This window comes from Saimiri boliviensis, chromosome 17 (assembly GCF_048565385.1).
Source record: "Saimiri boliviensis isolate mSaiBol1 chromosome 17, mSaiBol1.pri, whole genome shotgun sequence".
NCBI classification, from domain to species: Eukaryota; Metazoa; Chordata; class Mammalia; order Primates; family Cebidae; genus Saimiri; species Saimiri boliviensis.
Genome location: NC_133465.1, coordinates 51789029 through 51807256, shown reverse-complemented (window position 1 = coordinate 51807256; position 18228 = coordinate 51789029). Strand labels below are relative to the sequence as shown.

Below are 18228 nucleotides of genomic sequence, written 5' to 3'. Positions count from 1 at the left end.
AGACACCAGGGGAGTGTGAAAATATCAGTGTTTTAATAAGAAACGATTTTTACCAGTTTGCAAAAAACTACGAAATAGGCAACCGTGGTTTAGGGAGTTGAAAAACTGGACATTTTGTCTGCCAGATCAGTGGGAATCTTCCTCCCCTGGTGACCTTCCCCTCAGGAACTCTAACAGTGGAAACAGTGTGCTTTGGGTTTTTTTCCTTTTTGAGACAGGGTCTCGTTCTGTCACCCAGGCTGGAGTGCAGTGACGCCATCACGGCTCACTGCAGCCTGGACCTCCCCAGGCTCAGGTGATTCTCCCACTTCAGCCTGGCAAATCTATGTATTTTTTGTAGAGATAAGGTCTATTTGTTCATGATGGTCTAAAATTCCTGGGCTCAAGCAATCAGCCCACCTCGGCTTCCCAAAGTCCTGGGATTATAAGTGTGAGCCGCTGCACCTGTAATCTTAGCCCTTTGGTTTTTATTCATCTCAGATGTAAATAGTTGCCAATAATTCCCAGTGAAGGACCAGCTGTGCCAAGGCCATTTCTGAAATCTTGAAAACGGCATCGAGACCTCAGGGGCTCTTTTGAGAATGCCGGGTGGAGGCCAGTGCTCCGGAGGCCCCAGCAGCCAGGGCTGAGGCTGTGTCCGGGGTCAGGGCTCCAGCCTGGCTTCTGGTTCATCCCATTTTTCCCCTTAATTTTACTGGTCTGAATCTTAAATGTGAAACAATAGGTAACTAATCTCTTCATAATCTTTTATATTCCTTCAAAAAGACTTATTTTTCTTATAAAATATAATGATTTTGAAAAACAGCTCATCAAAGCAAAAATAAAACCGTTTTCTTCCCACCCCAGCAATCACAACTGCATTTTGCTGCATTTCCTTGAAGTCTCATTTATATATATATAACTATTCCTGTAGACCTATACAGGGCAGAATTACTGTGCACATGCAATTCTGTATCCTGCTCTAAGAAGTAATATATTCTAGGCCAGGTACAGTGGCTCATGCTTGAAATCCCAGCACTTTGGGAGGTGGAGGCAGGTGGATCACCTGAAACCAGGAGTTTGAGACCAGGCTGACCAACATGATGAAACCCTGTCTCTACTAAAAATACAAAAGTTAGCCAGGCATGGTAGCAAGCAACTGTAGTCCCAGCTACTTGGGAGGCGGAGGCTGCTGTGAGCCGAGATTGCGCCACTGCGCTCCAGTCTGGCGACAGAGAAGACTCCATCTCAAAGAAACAAAAACAACAACAAAAGAAGAAGTGCTATCCTATCCTAAGCATTCTCTATGGTCTACAGCAGGCGTCCCCAAACTAAGGCCCGCAGGCCGCATGCGGCCCCCTGAGGCCATTTATCTGGCCCCCTGCTGCACTTCAGGAAGGGGCACCTCTTTCATTGGTGGTCAGTGAGAGGAGCACAGTATGTGGTGACCCTCCAACGGTCTGAGGGACAGTGAACTGGCCTCCTGTGCAAAAAGTCTGGGGACGCCTGGTCTACGGTCATGAGAAGCACTATGTTTAATAACACATCCTGTTCCATTTTGTGAATATTATTCCCCTCTATCCAACACTTGTATTGATTCCACTTTGTACTCCAATCATACAAACAGTCCTGCAGGAGCTGGATTTGATGCAAAGAAAAAAAAATACAAACAGCCTCCCATGAACCTCTTTCTGAAAGGAGCTTTTTCCATACGATGAGTTATTTTCATAACACAGAGTCCTAGAATAGAATTTCTGGGTCAAAGTTATAAATATTCTAAAACCCCTCGGTGCAACTTTCCACATGGCTTTCTAAAAGGGTTGCATGCGCCTTGCCTGTGAACCCTGTGACAGAGCCAGCCTCGCCACACTGCTGCCAGCACCGGCTGTTTACAACATTGTTTTGCTTATTTCTTAGACCACAATAAAAGAAACTTCATTGTTGGCTTATTTTGTGTCTCTCTGATTATGACTGAAATTGCTCCTTTACCCCCTTTTTGCTGACAGGTGTATTTTTTCTAACATACACATATTTACATTTTATTTTTATTATTTTTTAATTATTATTTTTGGAGACAGAGTCTCGCTCTTGATGCCCAGGCTGGAGTGCAGTAGCACAATCTCAGCTCACTGCAACCTCCACCTCCCAGGTTCAAGTGATTCTCCTGCCTCAGCCTCCTGAGTAGCTGGGATTACAGGTGCCCACCACCATGTGGGGCTAATTTTCTTGTATTTTTAGTAGAGACAGGGTTTCACTATGTTAGTCAGGCTAGTCTTGAACTTCTGACCTCAGGTGATCCACCGGTCTTGGCCTCCCAAAGTGCTGGGATTACAGGCGTGAGCCAGGGCACCCCGTCTTACTTTTTATTATTTTTAAAACTAGAGATAGGGTCTCACTCTGTCACCCAGGCTGGAATGCAGTGGCGTCATTGTAGCTCATTGCAGCCTTAAACTCCTGGGCTCAAGCAATCTTCCTGCCTCTGTCTCCCAAGTAGCTGGGACTACTGGTATGTGCCACCATGCCCGGCTAATTTTTAAAAATTCCTTGTGGCGATAGGGTCTCGCTATGTCACCCAGGCCGGTCTCAAACTCCTGGGCTCAAGTGATTCTCCCACCTCAGCCTCAGAAAGCACTGGGATTACAGGCATGAACCACAGTGCTCAGCCTACATTTTAATTAATTAATTTTTTTTTATAAGTACGTTTTACTTATTTTTAATAATTACTTTTTTTTTTTTTTTTTTTTTTGAGACAGAGTTTCAGTCTTGTTGCCCAGGCTAGAGTGCAAGGGTGCAATCTCAGCTCACTGCAACCTCTGCCTCCTGGATTCAAGCGATTCTCCTGCCTCAACCTCCTGAATAGCTAGGACTACAAGCGCATGCCATCACGCTCAGCTAATTTTTTTTTTTTGTATTTTTAGCAGCAACGGAGTTTCATCATGTTGGCCAGGATGGTCTTGATCCCTTGACCTCATGATCCACCCAACTCAGCCTCCCAAAGTGTTGGGATTACAGGCATGAGCCACTGCGCCCAGCCTGTTTTATACATTTTTTATTTTAAATTTATATGGGTACCTAGTGGGTATATGTACTTGTGGGGTACACGAGATATTTAGATACAGACAATGTGTAATAATCACATCGGGGTGAGTGGGGCCTCCCTCACCTCAAGCATTTCTCGTTTCTTGTGTTATGAACATTCCAATTATACTCTTTCAGTTGTTTTCAGATGTAACAGAGATATAAACGTACTATAAAACTGCTGCTGACGGCAGTCACCCTGTTGTGCTATCCAATATGAGATCTAGTCATGGAACTATGTTCTGGTACCCATTAGCCATCCTTACTTCCTCCCCACTCCCTGCTCCCCTTCCCAGGCTCTGCTAACCATCCTTCTATCCTCTTTTTTTATTTTTTATTTTTTTTTTAAGACGGGGTTTCACCATGTTGGTCAGGCTGGTCTTGAACTCCCGACCTTAGGTGATCTGCCTGCCTTGGCCTCCTAAGTGCTTGGATTACAGGTGTGAGCCACTATGCCTGGCCCATCCTTCTATTCTCTATTTCCGTGAATTTTTAAAGTTTTAGCTCCCACAAATGAGTGAGAACATGTGAAGTCTGTCCTTCTGTGCCTGGCTTAGTTCACGTGATATAATGTCCTCCAGTTCCATCCGTGTGCTTTCAAACATCAGGATCTCATTCTTTTTCATGGCTGAATAGTACTCCATTGTATATATGTGCCACATTTTCCTTCTCCATTCGACTGCTGATGGACACGTGGGTTGCTTCCAAATCTTGCCTGTTGCGAATAGCGCAGCAAAGAACACAGGACTGCCTGTATCCCATTTTTAGATGCTCACATTTTTCTTTTGTAACAAGTCCTCCTCTGGTGTTTAAATGTACAAACCACTCCTCCTTTAGAGCTGGGCAAACCTCTGATGCCACATCAACTTTCTTGCCCACCATCCCCTCATTAAGGACAAGGAGGCCATTTGAAGTCCATGGAGGTTCTGCAACTTTCTGAGGTCAGACGCAGCCATGGAAGAATTTAGATCTGGGTGTTTCTGTAGCTGCAGGTTATGTATGTGAGAACAAAGTTGTCCTGGCTGTTCTTAAGGCAACATCCTCATAAACCTATAAAAACAAGACTTCTTTTGCTGAACACTGAAATTCTCTCCTGCCAGCAAGGAGGCACTGTGAAAATGCCTCAGCCCAGGCTGGAGCTGGGGGGAGGCGGCGGGACAGGCTCTCCAGTACTGCTTCTGGAGGAGTCCTTGTCACCCTTTGCCCAAGTCTTTGAATCAATTCACGCCACCCTCTAATTTTAAGGAATTCCACATAAACTCCTTCTTTGCAAATTATTTTTTAATTAAAAAAATTAGTTTTAATGGAGATGGGGTCTTGCTATGTTGCCCAGCCCAGGTCTCAAATTCCTTGGTTCAAGTGGTCCTCTGGCCTCAGCCTCTGAGTAGCCTTAGCACCTGTAGGCTTGATGATCATTTTTTATTCATAGCTTTTCATTGGATACGTCTTAGAAGATTTGCCTCCTTTCAAAAAGGAGTGGGAACAGCTTAGAATTAGAAAACACACACTCACAATAATAAAATAGGAAAATGTAAAGAATAACGTTAAAAGAAGGGGAGGGTGTCAACACTGACAACTACAAGAGTTATCATTACATTTAGCTTGGAGTTTCCTGGAGGCCAAGGCAAAAAGGGAAGCATGATGGGTTACGTAACTCTCCTTATCTGACAAAGAAAATGTACCAGTTTTTCAAGGAAGAGAACTTTGTTTTCTGTACTAATCCATAAAAGAAACTAAGCAAATGAATCAAAGGACATTAAACAATAATAACTCAGTATCTGCAACATACATAGAAATGTTTTTTTCCATGAGGCTTTTTCTTATTCTAACCCCACAAAAAAGGCAACAAGCCTTTGTGACATTTTGCAATAGACTCAAGGGTATTTACAAAGGGTATTTACAAAGCAGACTGGAACTACCGTCAATTGTCCCATTAAGTCAACACCCTTTATAGAATCTTAGATTTACAGAAGGGAGAGAAAAGGGGACTGGTGGTCATTATGAAATTAGAATCCTGAAATTTAATTTCTCAGAGTAACATACATATTACACTTCAGGTCTGGATAGACACTGACAAAATCCATCAAGGGAGAGAACAATGTGTTTCAAGCTCCCAGTCTGGATCCAGGGACCTCCTAGTCAGGGAAGAAAAGTCTGTGGTCAGAGTTTGACCCTGAAGGAGAGGCTGCGGTGAGGTGGGGCTGCGGAGCGGGGTGTGTCCACTTGGTTTAATCAATTTCCTGGAGCACCCAAAGCAGCCCCAAACTCTCGTTAGACCTTGATCTGGTTTTGTTTGGTTTCAGGTCTCTCAAGGCTGCTCCAAAGAACCCAGCCCTCCCTCCCTGGCCCCAAGCCTGCAGCCACCCAGCCCCATGCCTCACAGTTGGCTCCCAGGCTGGCCCAGGTTTGGCCTGCCTCCAGCACTGCCTGGTGCTTGCTGGGCTGGGCTTTGCCTCACCAGGCTCTGCAGGCCCAGTGCAATGCTCTGCTGGGAATTTAACCCGTGGTCGGCACTGGATGCCCACACACCCCTCCCTTCTCAAGTCAAGGTGATCAGCTTGGGAACTCACACAGGAAAACCTTTCTATGTCCTGTCAAATCAACCAGCCAAGGAAGAGATCAAATCACAGGGTGGAGTCACCTTCAGAATTATTTACACTGTCCTTCAAACAGTGATGAACTCAAGCTCCTTTAAAATGATTTGATTTATGGGCCGGGTGTGATGGCTCACGCCTATAATCCCAGCACTTTGGGAGGCCGAGGCAGGTGGATCACGAGGTCAAGAGATGGAGACCATCTTGGTCAACATAGCGAGACCCCGTCTCTACTAAAAATACAAAAATTAGCTGGGCATGGTGGTGCGTGCCTGTAGTCCCAGCTACTTGGGAGGCTGAGGCAGGAGAATTGCTTGAACCCAGGAGGCGGAGGTTGTGGTGAGCCGAGATTGTGCCATTGTACTCCAGCCTGTGTAACAAGAGTGAAACTCTGTCTCAAAAAAAAAAAAAAAAAAAAGATTTGATTTACACAAGGTTTTTCAGAAGCGCAGATTTATAGGGAGAGGTGCCTGGAGGGTCTCAGAGTTACAGAGCTGTCCTAGATAATGGTCCCAGCCTGGCTTTGCTCCCCACTCACTTGGGGCCTCTCAGCCCAAGCTCACCTGAGTCCCTGGCCCTGATCGAGAAGGAGAGGCAAACTATCCCACATACAAACTCACTGTATCATTTCACATAAATGTTCTACATAGATGCTTTTTCAAGTGACAACTGGGACTTTGTTATTAAATATAATGTATTAAGGACAGGTGTGGTGGCTCATGCCTGTAATTCCAGCACTTTGAGAGACCAAGGCAGGCAGATCAGGAGTTCGAGACAAACCTAGCCAACATGGTGAAATCCCGTCTCTAATAAAAATACAAAAATTGGCCGGGCATGGTAGCGCATGCCTGTACTCCCAGATATTGGGAGGCTCAGGCAGGAGAATTGCTTGAAATTGGGAGGTAAATGTTGCAGTGAGCTGAGATTGCGCCATTGCACTCCAGCCTGGACAACAGAGCCAGACTCTGTCTCAAAATAAATAAATAAATAAAATGTATTTTTAGACTACCCAGTTTTCTATAGTGGTCAGTGGTGTATGAGGAGGGAGGAAAGAGGGGTGAAAGGAGAGGGAAATATATCAGAGAGATGGGCAGAGGTGACTGGGTAGGGACAGAGCAAGGCTAGGGTAAGGGAGGCAGTTGAAGATGAGAGCAGACACTCACATACGCCCTTAAAAAGAGAAGGCCCGGGCCAGCGCAGTGGCTCACGCCTGTAATCCCAGCACTTTGGAAGGGCGAGGCGGGCAGATCATGAGGTCAGGAGATCGAGACCATCCTGGCTAACACAGTGAAACCCCATCTCTACTAAAAATACAAAAATTAGCGAGGCGTGGTGGCATGCTCCAGTAGTCCCAGCTACTTGGGAGGCTGAGGCAGGAGAATCACTTGAACCTGGGAGGTGGGGGTTGCAGTGAGCCAAGATCTCGCCACTGCACTCCAGCCTCGGTGACAGTGCAAGACTCTGTCCCCCATGCCCCACCCCCCAAAAAAGGCCAGGCATGGTGGCTCACACCTGTAATCCCAGCAATCTGGGAGCCTGAGGCAGGAGGATCCCTTGAGTCCAGGAGTTCAAGACCAGCCTGGGCAACACAGTGAAACTCCATCTCTACAAAAAATATAAACAATTAGTCGGGCACTGTCATACAAGCCTGTGGTCCCAACTACTCAGGAGGCTGAGGTTGAAAGATGGCTTGAGCTCGGGACTTTAAGGTTGCAGTGAGCTATCACACCATTGCACTCCAGCCTGGGCAACCCAGCAAGATCCTGTCTCAAAAAAGAAACAAATCAATACACAGAGAAGGAAGCAGCGACCCAGGCCCAGAACCAGAAAACATTTACAGCATTCTATTGCCATCTGGTGGCTATCTTGAATATTGCACCCCAAGGCTTTCAAAGCCCCGCTGCTCTGGTAGGTTTCTGTCCATCCTGGGCTTCCAGGCTCTGTGCTTTTCAGGTCTTCACATCCCAACTAGTGGCCTGGACATCCTCCAAGAATGTACCTTTAGCTCCATCTTCTCAAGCCAACCAGGCTGCCCCATGCACAGGCCCCTGAGCCCTTCCCTGGCCATGATTCTTGCACATCCCCTTCTCCCTGCTGGGAGCCCCAGTTCTCCAGATCCTGCAGCCTGGGCCCCACAGGAGCAACTTCTCTCTCGCCCTGCATGGCCCCTGTGACTTCCTGCTTCTTCAGATCTTCTCTGCGCTTCCCAGGGACACCCAAGAAGGGCTGCTGGGCCCTCACCCCACTTAACCCTCCCCAGCAGACGCCCACAGCCCCCCCGCTTCAACACTCCCACAGCCACTGCCAGCCTCTCTTTGGGGCCACTCTCCACTGCCCTCTGTCTTGTTGGGCAATGCCCAGCAGCCTGCAGCAGCCCCAACCTCTCTTCTGCCAGTGTGAACTCTCCCAGCGTTCAAGCTTCACACCCCTTAGTGCTGAACACATGGCCTTGGCTGCCCCAGCCGCCTCCAGTTCTAGCTTTCTTTTGCTTTTGCTCTAAAGATCTCCACGTTGCAGCCGTCCACTATCCTCCTTTGGCTCCTGCACCCAGCACTCTGGGTGGCGGCTGTCCTTTCCAAGGCCACTGACCAGGTCCCAGACAGGGGTCTGCCTCTCCTCTCTGGCTTCCTGACACTTGACATGGGGTGGGGAGGTGAACCTCGTAGTGTGGGCTGCTTCCTTGCATGCCCTTCCCTGGCCAAGCTCTCCATCTGACGTTCCTCCTGCTGCTGCCACTGGCTCTGTTTATCTGCTCACCTGTCCCTGTCCCCTGGCCTGGGCCCTGGGGGCAAAAGCTCTTAGCACAGAGCCTGGTGCTCAAAGGTGTCCCATTAAGTGCTGGCTGAATGAAAAGAAAAGAACAAAAGGAAGGAAGGAATTGGCTTTTTTTTTTTTTTTTAAATAGAGTCAGGGTCTCAAGCAGTGCAGTAGTGCGATCAGAGCTCACTGCAGCCTCAAACTCCTGGTCTCAAGCGATCCTCCCACATCAGCCTCCCAAAGTGCTGGGATTACAGGCGTGCGTCACCGTGCCCGGCCAGGAACCAGCTTCTGATGCTGTTCTATGTTCTGTTTTACTGGTTGTGTTTCCTTTTTTTTTTTTTTTTTTTTTTTTTTGAGTTAGGACTGCAAGTTTGTGTTTTCTGATTTACTTCTGCTCTTATCTTTGTTTTCAGATTCTTAATTTATTTTCTTGTATTCCTTTTCCCCATTAAGAACCTAATTTATATGCTGCAGTCATTTAATTTTTTAAATAACAAAAGTATTTAAAACTATGAAATCCTTCTAAGTACGATTTGGGTCACCTTAATATAATGTACAGGATTCATTTTACTTTACATTTTTTGATACAGGGGCTCGCCCAGGCTGGTGTTCAGTGGTGTGAACATGGCTTACTGCAACCTTGACCTCCTGGGCTCAAGTGGTCCTCCCACCTCAGCCTCTGGAGTAGTTGGAACCACAGGTGATACCCAGTTAATTTAAAAAAAAAAATTGTAGAGATGGGGTCTCCCTATGTTGTCCACGCTGATCTCGAACTCCTGGACTCAAGTGCTCTGCCTTGGCCTCCCAAGTGTTGGGATTAGGTGTGAGCCACCATACTTGGCCCCAACAAAATGTTTTAAAAGCTGGTCCTTTGTATCTTTTTCTGGACACACCCCACACTCCCACAGGCCAAACAGGGCAGGGATGAGCTTGGCAAGGGGCATGTGGGCCTCAGGGTCTGGCCTGGCTGGGTCTGAGCTGAATGAGGAGCCAGGCGCTTGTAATCTGCAAGTAGGGACAGAGTCAGGACCGAAAGTGGAAAATGAGTCACTGGATCAGGGTGCACAGGAGGGTGCACAGGAGGGCGCAGTGGCTGAGGCTGAGGGTAGGGTCAGCAGTAAGAACCCAGGCCACCAAGTCGTAGCCAGGCTGCACACTGGAGTCACCGGCGGGGGGAGGGGGCCCACCCTGAGACGATAACAGGCCCGGGGGAGGCTTGGGCACTGGGATGATGTTTAAAAGAATCCACCCACCCCCCAGGTGACCCCCTTTTGCAGTCAGGATGGAAAACTGCCGCCCACGACTCACCTCGGTGGCGGCGTCAGGCTTTACAGCTGTTCCCCCGGCTCCCCGCCCAGCTCTCCCTCCCGCCCTGCAATCTCTCCCTGTACCCAGCCAGCGCTCCAGTGTGGCCGCCGAATTCTCTGCATTTTCCTTTGAAAATAATTCCATCTGGGGCTCCTAAAGCAATAGATGTTCACTGCAGCAAATCCCGAAAACGGAGAAAAGCACAAAGGAGAAAACAGACGTTTCACATTTTTTCCCAGTGATTTACACCCATCTGCCGCGGCTTCAGCCTCTGCAGGTTCCCGAACAAGATGCGGCTCCTGCTCTCTTCCGTGTGAGCATCTGTTCCGGCAGGATCGAGTTATTCCTCAGACGCCACCAGCTTTCTCTCTTTTGTAGCCAAACTTTATTGAGCACTTACTGTATGCTGGGCACTGCATGAGGCCACAGGGACCCAGAGGTCTCAGCAAAACCTCGTGGAGCCTTCCGGCCCGTCCAGGAGGCGGCGGCGTGAGATCCTTCAATGGGTCATGTTAAAGGCCTGGTGCGCGGACTCCATCTGCCTTTTTCTTTGTCTTTTCTCCTGGAGATTCGTGTGTTGGTCTTTATTATGGCTGAGGTTTGTTTCAGACAATTTTTCTAGGCTTTAATGGCTTTTAAGGGAGGCTGGGACTGTGTCCTCTGCCACTTTTCCACACTTTGTCCCCCAGAATATCTCAGGAGAAGTAAAGTCACCTTTTCTCCTTTAACCCTTTAGTAGATCTGGACGTGCCGTCTCCGCCCCGCGTGGTGATGTCGTAGCCTGGACCTCGTCTGCTCCTTTCTACACTTGGCACGAGGTCGCCTGACTCTCACCCCTCATGGGCGGGGCGGGGGCAGAGCAGCACAGGGTGTGAGGGGCAGGTCTGGCCCTGAAAGGGGCCTTTGATGCAGTTATTGTCTCCGTTCAGCCCATTCCTGCTGCTCTCTTAAGAGCTTTAAGAACTGGGCTAAATGGTGCCCATACCTTCCAAGCCAACCTCAGATGAACTCAGGGCTGACAGGGGAGCCACCTCCCATGCCAAGCTAAGGGCTCTGTCTCTGGCAACCTGAATCATCCACTCACACAGAGGCTGAGTTAAATTAACCCCGCATTCAATGAGGGCCGGCTCTGCCCACCTTTGTGGGGGCTGCAAAAATGCATTTTGCAGGTAGCCGGCCTCTAACCCGGCCACAGTGGTGGGTGAGGGTCCACTGCAAACCACACGTGCCCGAGCAGGGACAAGCAGGACATTTCATTTAACTCAGATGGTTTGCCATCAGGAGGAGGTCCTGAGTGCTCTCTTCCTTCCCTCCCTCCTGTGTGCCAGAGGCCTCTGCCCTTGTCCCCACGGCCCTGCGGGAGCCACCGTCTTTCCGTTCCTCGATGGGAGGAGGTGCTCTGGGCCACAGCTGAGTGTTCCCCACCTCTGTGCACCGCCTGGCACGCAGGGGCACTCAGAGGAGGCTGAGTGCACAGAGGCAGGGTCCACACGTGTATCCCTTTAACCCGACCGTCCATTTCCATCATGGAGGGATAAGGCACCGCACCCACAAGCTTGGCGGGGCGGTGGGGGGAGGAGAGGGCTCCTGCATTGAAGCCTGGGCCAGGGAAGGTGGTGGGAGTGTCTGCCTGTGTGTGGGGCAGCTCTGTGGGCTGGGAGGAGCTGGGGGTTGCCACTCTCCTTTGGCTGTAACGAGTCACTGTACTCACTGGTCACAGCCACACAGTCTCCTTAGTGGTGGAGAATTGGCTGTGTAGAGTTTGTGTTTCCTTTTTCAGAACGAGGGAAAATGGTCCCGATGTGCCATGAAAACAGGGCACATGGGGACAGCCCTGGCGCTGAGGGAGAGGGGGCAGGTGAGGAAGCATCCCTCAGCGGAAGCCCTCTCCCCGGGGGGCCCTTTGCCCCACAAAGCTTTGAAGCTTCACACGGGTCAACTTCAAGTCAATGCCCTGAGTAGTGCACCCGGAGTCCCTTCTGGAAGGAGGTGGCGTCTTTGCAGACAGGAGCGAAGGCACATGCCTCGGGGGGAGTTCCCGTGGGCCCAGGACCAACCTGGGTGGTCCCAAGTTCTGTGTCCTGTCAGTGAGACCTGGCAGTGCTCTAAAAACCAGCCCCCAGCCTGGGGCAAAAAGACAAAGGACTTGACGGGTTCTGGGCCCCAAGAGGCTTGGACCTCACACGGGCCTGAGGATTGGGTAGACCAGTGAGGTAGGGTGCAGCTTTGAGCAAGGTGCCTGGTGTGCTGACGGCCACCCTCCCTCCACATGCCCCAGGCTCAGGTCCAAATGACCAGCAATTCCATGATGTGGAGTGCACCTGTGTGGCGGAGGCAGCTGTCCCACAGGCCCAGGGTTCTGGAAAGCCCCTTAGCTCCCTGAGGCCGGTGCACAGAAGGCCCAGCATCTGCGGTCTGAGTAAGCCAGTGTCCTCCGCACCCCTGGCCTCTTCTTTGCTCTTCCCCAGCATCCCCAGTACTGGGTGGCAAGAGGGGGTTCCTGGGCTGAACAGTGGTCTCCAAAAATTCATATATTGAAGCCCTAGCCCCCCGTACCTTAGAATGTGACTCTATTTGGAGATAGGGCCTGTAGGGAAGTGATTAAGTTAAAAGTGAGGTAATCAGAGTGGGCCCTAATCTATGGTGTCCTTATATGATCAGCACTCGAAGAGCCACCAGGAGAGGGGAGACCGTGGCAGAGCGGGGCAGAGACGGCCACCCATGGCCACCAAGGCCACCACGGCCACAGACAGGCCTTGGAAGAAACCCGCCTGCCCACACCTGGTGGGTGAGGAGGCGCACTGCTGTTCTTTCACTGTGGTGCTTTTCATGTCAACCTGAACACACCCAGACCAGGGGCACAGGGACAGGAGTGGGGAAACGGGTCCAGGCCAGGCCCCCGAAAGCCCGCGCTTCTCCACCTTTCCGAAGCTGGAGAGCTCCTGAGCACCTGTCTGCCCCAGAAGAATCAGCTGATCAAACAGAACCCCCAATCTCTCCAGAATCCAGGGGAATCTAACCTAAGCAGATGCCCCACGAGTGGAGATGCTCACCTGTGGGTGGCAGTGTGTTCTAACCAGGAGCCAGGTGGGGAACCGCTGTGGGTGCCCCGACTATGAGAGCCTCCAGCCATGGAGACACAGACCTGCCATCTCTGTCTGATTAATACGTGGTGAAGATGAAAGAGAAGAGCCAGACGTTCTCTTGCCTGAGCAGGGCACTCAATAAAGAGTTGACCTTCCTTGAAGAGGTCCGGAGGGACCTGTGGTATTATGTGGGAGTGGAGCCGAGCGCCCCCCGTACCTCCAGGCGCAGCACCCCCGCCCCCGCACCTCCAGGCGCAGCACCTCCACCCCGACCTCCAAGCGCAGCACCCCTGCACCTCCAGGCGCAGCCCCCGCCCCCCCGCACCTCCAGGCGCAGCCCCCCCCCGCACCTCCAGGCGCAGCCCCCGCCCCCCCGCACCTCCAGACGCAGCCCCCCCCCCGCACCTCCAGGCGCAGCTCCCCCCCGCACCTCCAGGCGCAGCACCTCCACCCTGACCTCCAAGCGCAGCACCCCTGCACCTCCAGGCGCAGCCCCCGCCCCCCCGCACCTCCAGGAGCAGCCCCCCCCCGCACCTCCAGGCGCAGCACCTCCACCCCGACCTCCAAGTGCAGCCCTCCCGCACTTCCAGGTGCAGCACCACCCCAACCGCGCCTCCAGGCGCAGCCCCCGCCCCCCGGGCCTCCAGGTGCAGCACCCCCGGACCTCCAGGCGCAGCCTTCCCTTGCCTCCACAGGCAGCCAGCCTCTCTTACCTTCCCGCCTCCCGGCTGGTGCTTCAGGTTCTCAGTGGAACCGATCTTGGACTTGACGTTCTTCAGGTCTGGCATGGGCACGGGGGCTGTCTGCAGGCGGCTCTTGGCGGAGGATGGCGACTTGGGTGGAGTACGGACCACCGCCACCTTCTTGGGCTCCCGGGTGGGTGGGGTTGGAAGGGATGGAGTGCGGGAGCGGCTGCCTGGAGTGCCTGGGGAGCCGGGGCTGCTGTAGCCGCTGCGATCCCCTGATTTCGGAGTTTCACCTGGGGAGGAAGGAAGGCAGTGAAGCCAGGACTCGGGTAGGTGGTGGTCAGAAAAGGCGCTGGGGGCTGCGGGTCCCGCTGGTCCATTCCCAGGCTCGCCGTTGGGTTAGGCAGGCCAGGGCCAGGTTGGAAGCGCAGTACAGCAGCAGAGGCGGATGCCAGCCCTGAAGCATCCCCTCCTTCCTGCCTTTTTGCTTAGGGACAGAGACGCCCCTTTCCCAGAAAACAACGGAAAATCATCAACCACCATCCAACACCCGCTCCCAGAGAGGCAGCCAACTTGGCCCCTCGGTCTTTGGGTCAAGAGACCGACTCCAGCAAGCTGTGTGGGTCTCAGGCAAGTCACTTCCACTTTCTGAGCTCAGAGATCTAAATTTGAAAATGGAAATAATTATAATCCCTGGGGCAAGGGTGGCTCCAGGTGGTGGTAGATACGCTTTGCAACCTCTAGTGCAATTCTTCAGGGCCTTGATCCTAAATAAGGGTGACACAGTGACGGGACCCAGCTGTGCCCTCCAACCTGGACACTTCTGACCCTTCCCCCCAGGGTGAATGTTCGCTGGTAGGCTAGTTCAGGGCTCCTGCCAGCTCCCTGGGTCCTGTGTGGGATCTGGGCTCCAGAACAGGATGCCTGCTCCACACCTGCCTGTCCCTAGCTGTCCACACAAGCCATGCCGCTTCACGCTGCTGTGCCTGTGGTGTGGGTCCCCCGTGCCATGCATGGCAGACGTCAGTGCCCCTTTCCAACAACCCGGAAGGGTGCTGGGGAGTCCCTCCCTCCTCTGGGCGTCTTTTCCCCCCAGGCTGGCTTCCGTCACTGCACATCCCAGGCCCCGTTACACCTCAGCACTGCGCTACTCTGTCTCATGGCTCCGTGTATTCCAAAGCGTGGCCCACGGAACCCTGTGTCAGATCTCCAGAGCTTTCAAGGAGGAAAGTGGGACTTGTAAAATGCAGATTTCTGGGCCCCACGGAGAATGGATAGAGCAGAATTTCTAGGGGTGGGGCTTGCAAAGCTCATTTTTCTCAAGCTTCCCGAAGACTGAAGTCTGTCTGAGAACCGCAAGCCTCACGCTGTGCCAAGGTGCGCTTAGCTCCCCTGCAGTTTGAGGACTGACTTTCCTGCGGGTCTCGAAGCCCCTGCCCCACCCCAGGCATCTGCCGTAACACACACCTGCTGGCCTGACCTGGAGAAGGGCAGCTCTTTGTTCAAAGCTCCTGTGTAGCCAATGGGCAGCTTGGCCAGTCACAAATAAGCACCAGTTCTTTTTTTTTTTTTTTTTTTTTGAGATGAAGTTTCACTCTTGTCACCCAGGCTGGAGTGCAATGGCGCGATGTCGGCTCACCACAACCTCCGCCTCCTGGGTTCAAGTGATTCTTCTCCTGCCTCGGCCTCCTGAGTAGCTGGGATTACAGGCGTGAGCCACCACACCTGGCTAACTTTTGTATTTTTAGTAGAGACTTATTTTAGTAGAGACTGTATTTTTGTATTTTCAGTAGAGACTTCTTTAGTAGAGGTTTTACTGTGTTGGCCAGGCTGGTCTTGAACTCCTGACCTCAGGTGACTTACTTGCCTTGGCCTCCCAAAGTTCTGGGATCATAGGCGTGAGCCACCACGCCTGGCCAGCATCAGTTTTTAGAATTTGATTTCCATGTCTTAAAAAAAAAATTTTTTTATACAGATGGGGGTCTCACTATGTTGCCCAGGTTGGCCTTGAACTTCTGGCCTCAAGCAATTCTCCCACCTCAGCCTCCCAAAGTGCTAGGATTACAGACGTGAGCCACTGCACCCTGCCGATTTCCATGTTTTGGATGTTCGTCAAGCTCTGTGGCAACAGGACAAACGAAGCCTCTTCTTTTGCACATAAGAAAACAACAGATGGGGCCTCGGCCTCCAAGGCCTCCAGGCTCAGCCTCTCTGCCTCCTCAGACCTCCCATCCTCCTGCCTCCCTGACTGCAGAGGCCCAGGGTGACCCGTGGGCTTGGTGTGCTAGCTCTGAATCCTTCTCATGCCTCTTACTTGCAGAGTGGTCTCCCAAAGGCTATATCCTCATCTGAAAAATAGGAAGACAGCTAGGCATGGTGGCTCACGCCTGTAATGCCACTGTCCCTGAAGTCAAGGAGAGCACACAGGATTAGAAAGCCCGTCAGACAAACACAGCTGCGCAAACTGCACACGGAAGAGAATTCAGACTGCTCCGTCTTCGGGCTTAATGTGTGAACCCTGCGTTTCAGAAGAGGGTCCTCCCGGCTCTGAAACACAAGCCAGGGAACAGCCACACACGCAAAGGGAGGCTGCCCCAGCAAAGCCGGCTCCCAATTGCCTCTCTCAGAGTGGGGCCCTGCGGGGGGTGCCTTTCTCTGTGCTTGCTTGGTCGATTAAAGAGAAAAATCCACAAAAGCTTCGTTATCATCAGGCTTAAAAGGAACCTTAATGAGTCCTTCACGTAGCAGGTGCCTACAGCTGGCCCAGCAGCGGCCCTATTCTGAAACAAGGTCGAGGGGGCTGAGGGGAGAAGGTCTCCCTACCTGCAGGCAGCCACCGAAGAGTAGGTAAGACCCAAAGGGAAATGCATAACCTTGTTTCAGGTCATTACAAAGTGCGAGTCTCCTGTAATCCCAGCACTTTGGGAGGCTGAGGTGGGTGGATCACTTGAGGTCAGGAGTACGAGACCAGCCTGGCCAACATGGTGAAACCTTATCTTTACTAAAAATACAAAAATTAGCTGGGCGTGGTGGCCCATGCCAGTAGTCCCAGCTACTTGGGAGGCTGAGGCGGAGAATTGCTTGAACCTGGGAAACAGAGGTTGCAGTGAGCCGAGATTGTGCCACTGTACTCCAGCCTGGGTGACACAGTAAGACTCCGTCTTAAAAAACAACAACAACAACAAAAAACAAAGTGTGAGTCAAGTGGCCCAATGTTAAGTGAAAACCAAAAACAAAAACAAAAAAACCCAGCAGGATCCAAACCCTACTTAAAATCCTGTGAAAACTCTGAGAATTATCTCTAGATCGTATGCATATGAGAAGAATAGGCCAGAAAACATGAGGCGAAAATACAAAACCAACAAACCTTAGTGAACAGCCACCTTGTGGGGACCACTGGACCGCACGTATGCATGAAATGCCACTGCAGAGACATAGCAGGTGGCGGGCAGGCTCTCGGCAGCTCCCTCAGGCCAGGAGAAGCAGAGTCGCCAAGATCCAGGCCAGGCTTTGGCCACAGCCCGCAGCAAGAGCCCCAGCTGCCTGCGCACTACCAAGGAGCCAGTGCAGGTCAGGGGCCCCCACATGGTGCAGAGTCTAACCCAGTGCCCAGAACACTTCACCCGGGCAGTGGGAGACGGAAGCACCTTGGGCAGGTTGTCCCTAATCCCAAGAGGATGATTTTTTTTTTTTTTTTTTTTTTTTTTAGACAAGAGTCTTGCTCTTGTCACCCAGGCTGGAGGAGTGCAATGGTGTGATCTGGGCTCACTGCAGCCTCCTCCTCCTGGGGGTTCAAGAGATTCTCCTACCTCACCCTCCTGATTAGCTGGGATTACAGGTGCCTACCACCTCACCTGGCTAATTTTTTTGTATTTGCAATAGAGATGGAGTTTCGCCATATTGGCCAGGCTGGTCTCGAACTCTTGATCTCAGGTGATCTGCTCACCTCAGTTTCCTAAAGTGCTGGGATTATAGGCATGAGCCATCACACCTGGCTATGACTGTTCTTAATAGCACCCCTGGCTGCAAAATATCTTGACGGTTGCCTTACTGGGTATTCCAAACCGACTGAGTTTTACTCACAGGAGCCCAGGGCAATGGGCCCAGCCTGCGACTGATCAGCTAAGACCCTCAGGGTTTGCAGTAGACTCCTAATGTCCCCAAGCAAGCTAAGTTGCCCAGGGATTGAGCCCTGAGTGACGTCACCCACTGTGACCCATCCAGGCTGCGGCTCTGTCTCCAGAGACATTTATCTCCAGAGTCTCATGTGGGGACTGAAATACGCCATGCGGGGGCTGCCTCTCTGGAACCCTGGACTTGGGACCAGAGAGGCTCCAAGAGCTGCTACTTAGTAGTCATGTGACCACGTTCTCCTGGGGCTTAAACGAGCTGGTTAGACTCAGTCCAGCAAACTCTGTGAGGCTCCAGTTCTTTCATTCCTTCTTTTCCTTTTTCTGTGTTTTTACCATTCTGCAGAATCAGCTTCAATTTCTTCACTGATAACAAGTAAGAATTCAGGCTGGGTGCGGTGGCTCACGCCTGTAATCCCAGCACTTTGGGAGGCCGAGGTGGGTGGACACCGGATGTCAGGAGTTCGAGACCAGCCTGGCCAACATGGTGAAACTCCTTCTCTACTAAAAATAGAAAAAAACTAGCCGAGTGTGGTGGCGGGCGCCTGTAATCCCAGCTACTAGGGAGGCTGAGGCAGGAGAACCTCTTGAACCTGGGAGGCAGAGG

The 18228-nt window shown here is 51.6% G+C and overlaps 2 protein-coding genes across 6 annotated transcripts in view; both read right to left on the bottom strand.

The window, feature by feature from the left end:
* Positions 1-18228, bottom strand: part of MAPT (microtubule associated protein tau) — a 123423-nt gene that overhangs the window by 14212 nt on the left and 90983 nt on the right. For all 5 annotated transcript variants that reach the window (XM_010330264.3, XM_010330263.3, XM_010330265.3 and 2 more), the window contains one exon: positions 13519-13784. In XM_010330264.3, the coding sequence (XP_010328566.1) occupies positions 13519-13784 (266 nt within the window). The remainder of the gene's footprint in view (positions 1-13518; positions 13785-18228) is intronic.
* Positions 2687-13120, bottom strand: STH (saitohin). Its single transcript, XM_074388792.1, is given in 3 exon segments — positions 2687-10566; positions 10568-10847; positions 10849-13120. Coding segments are annotated over 3 exon segments (453 nt in total). The 5' UTR covers positions 10977-13120; the 3' UTR covers positions 2687-10521.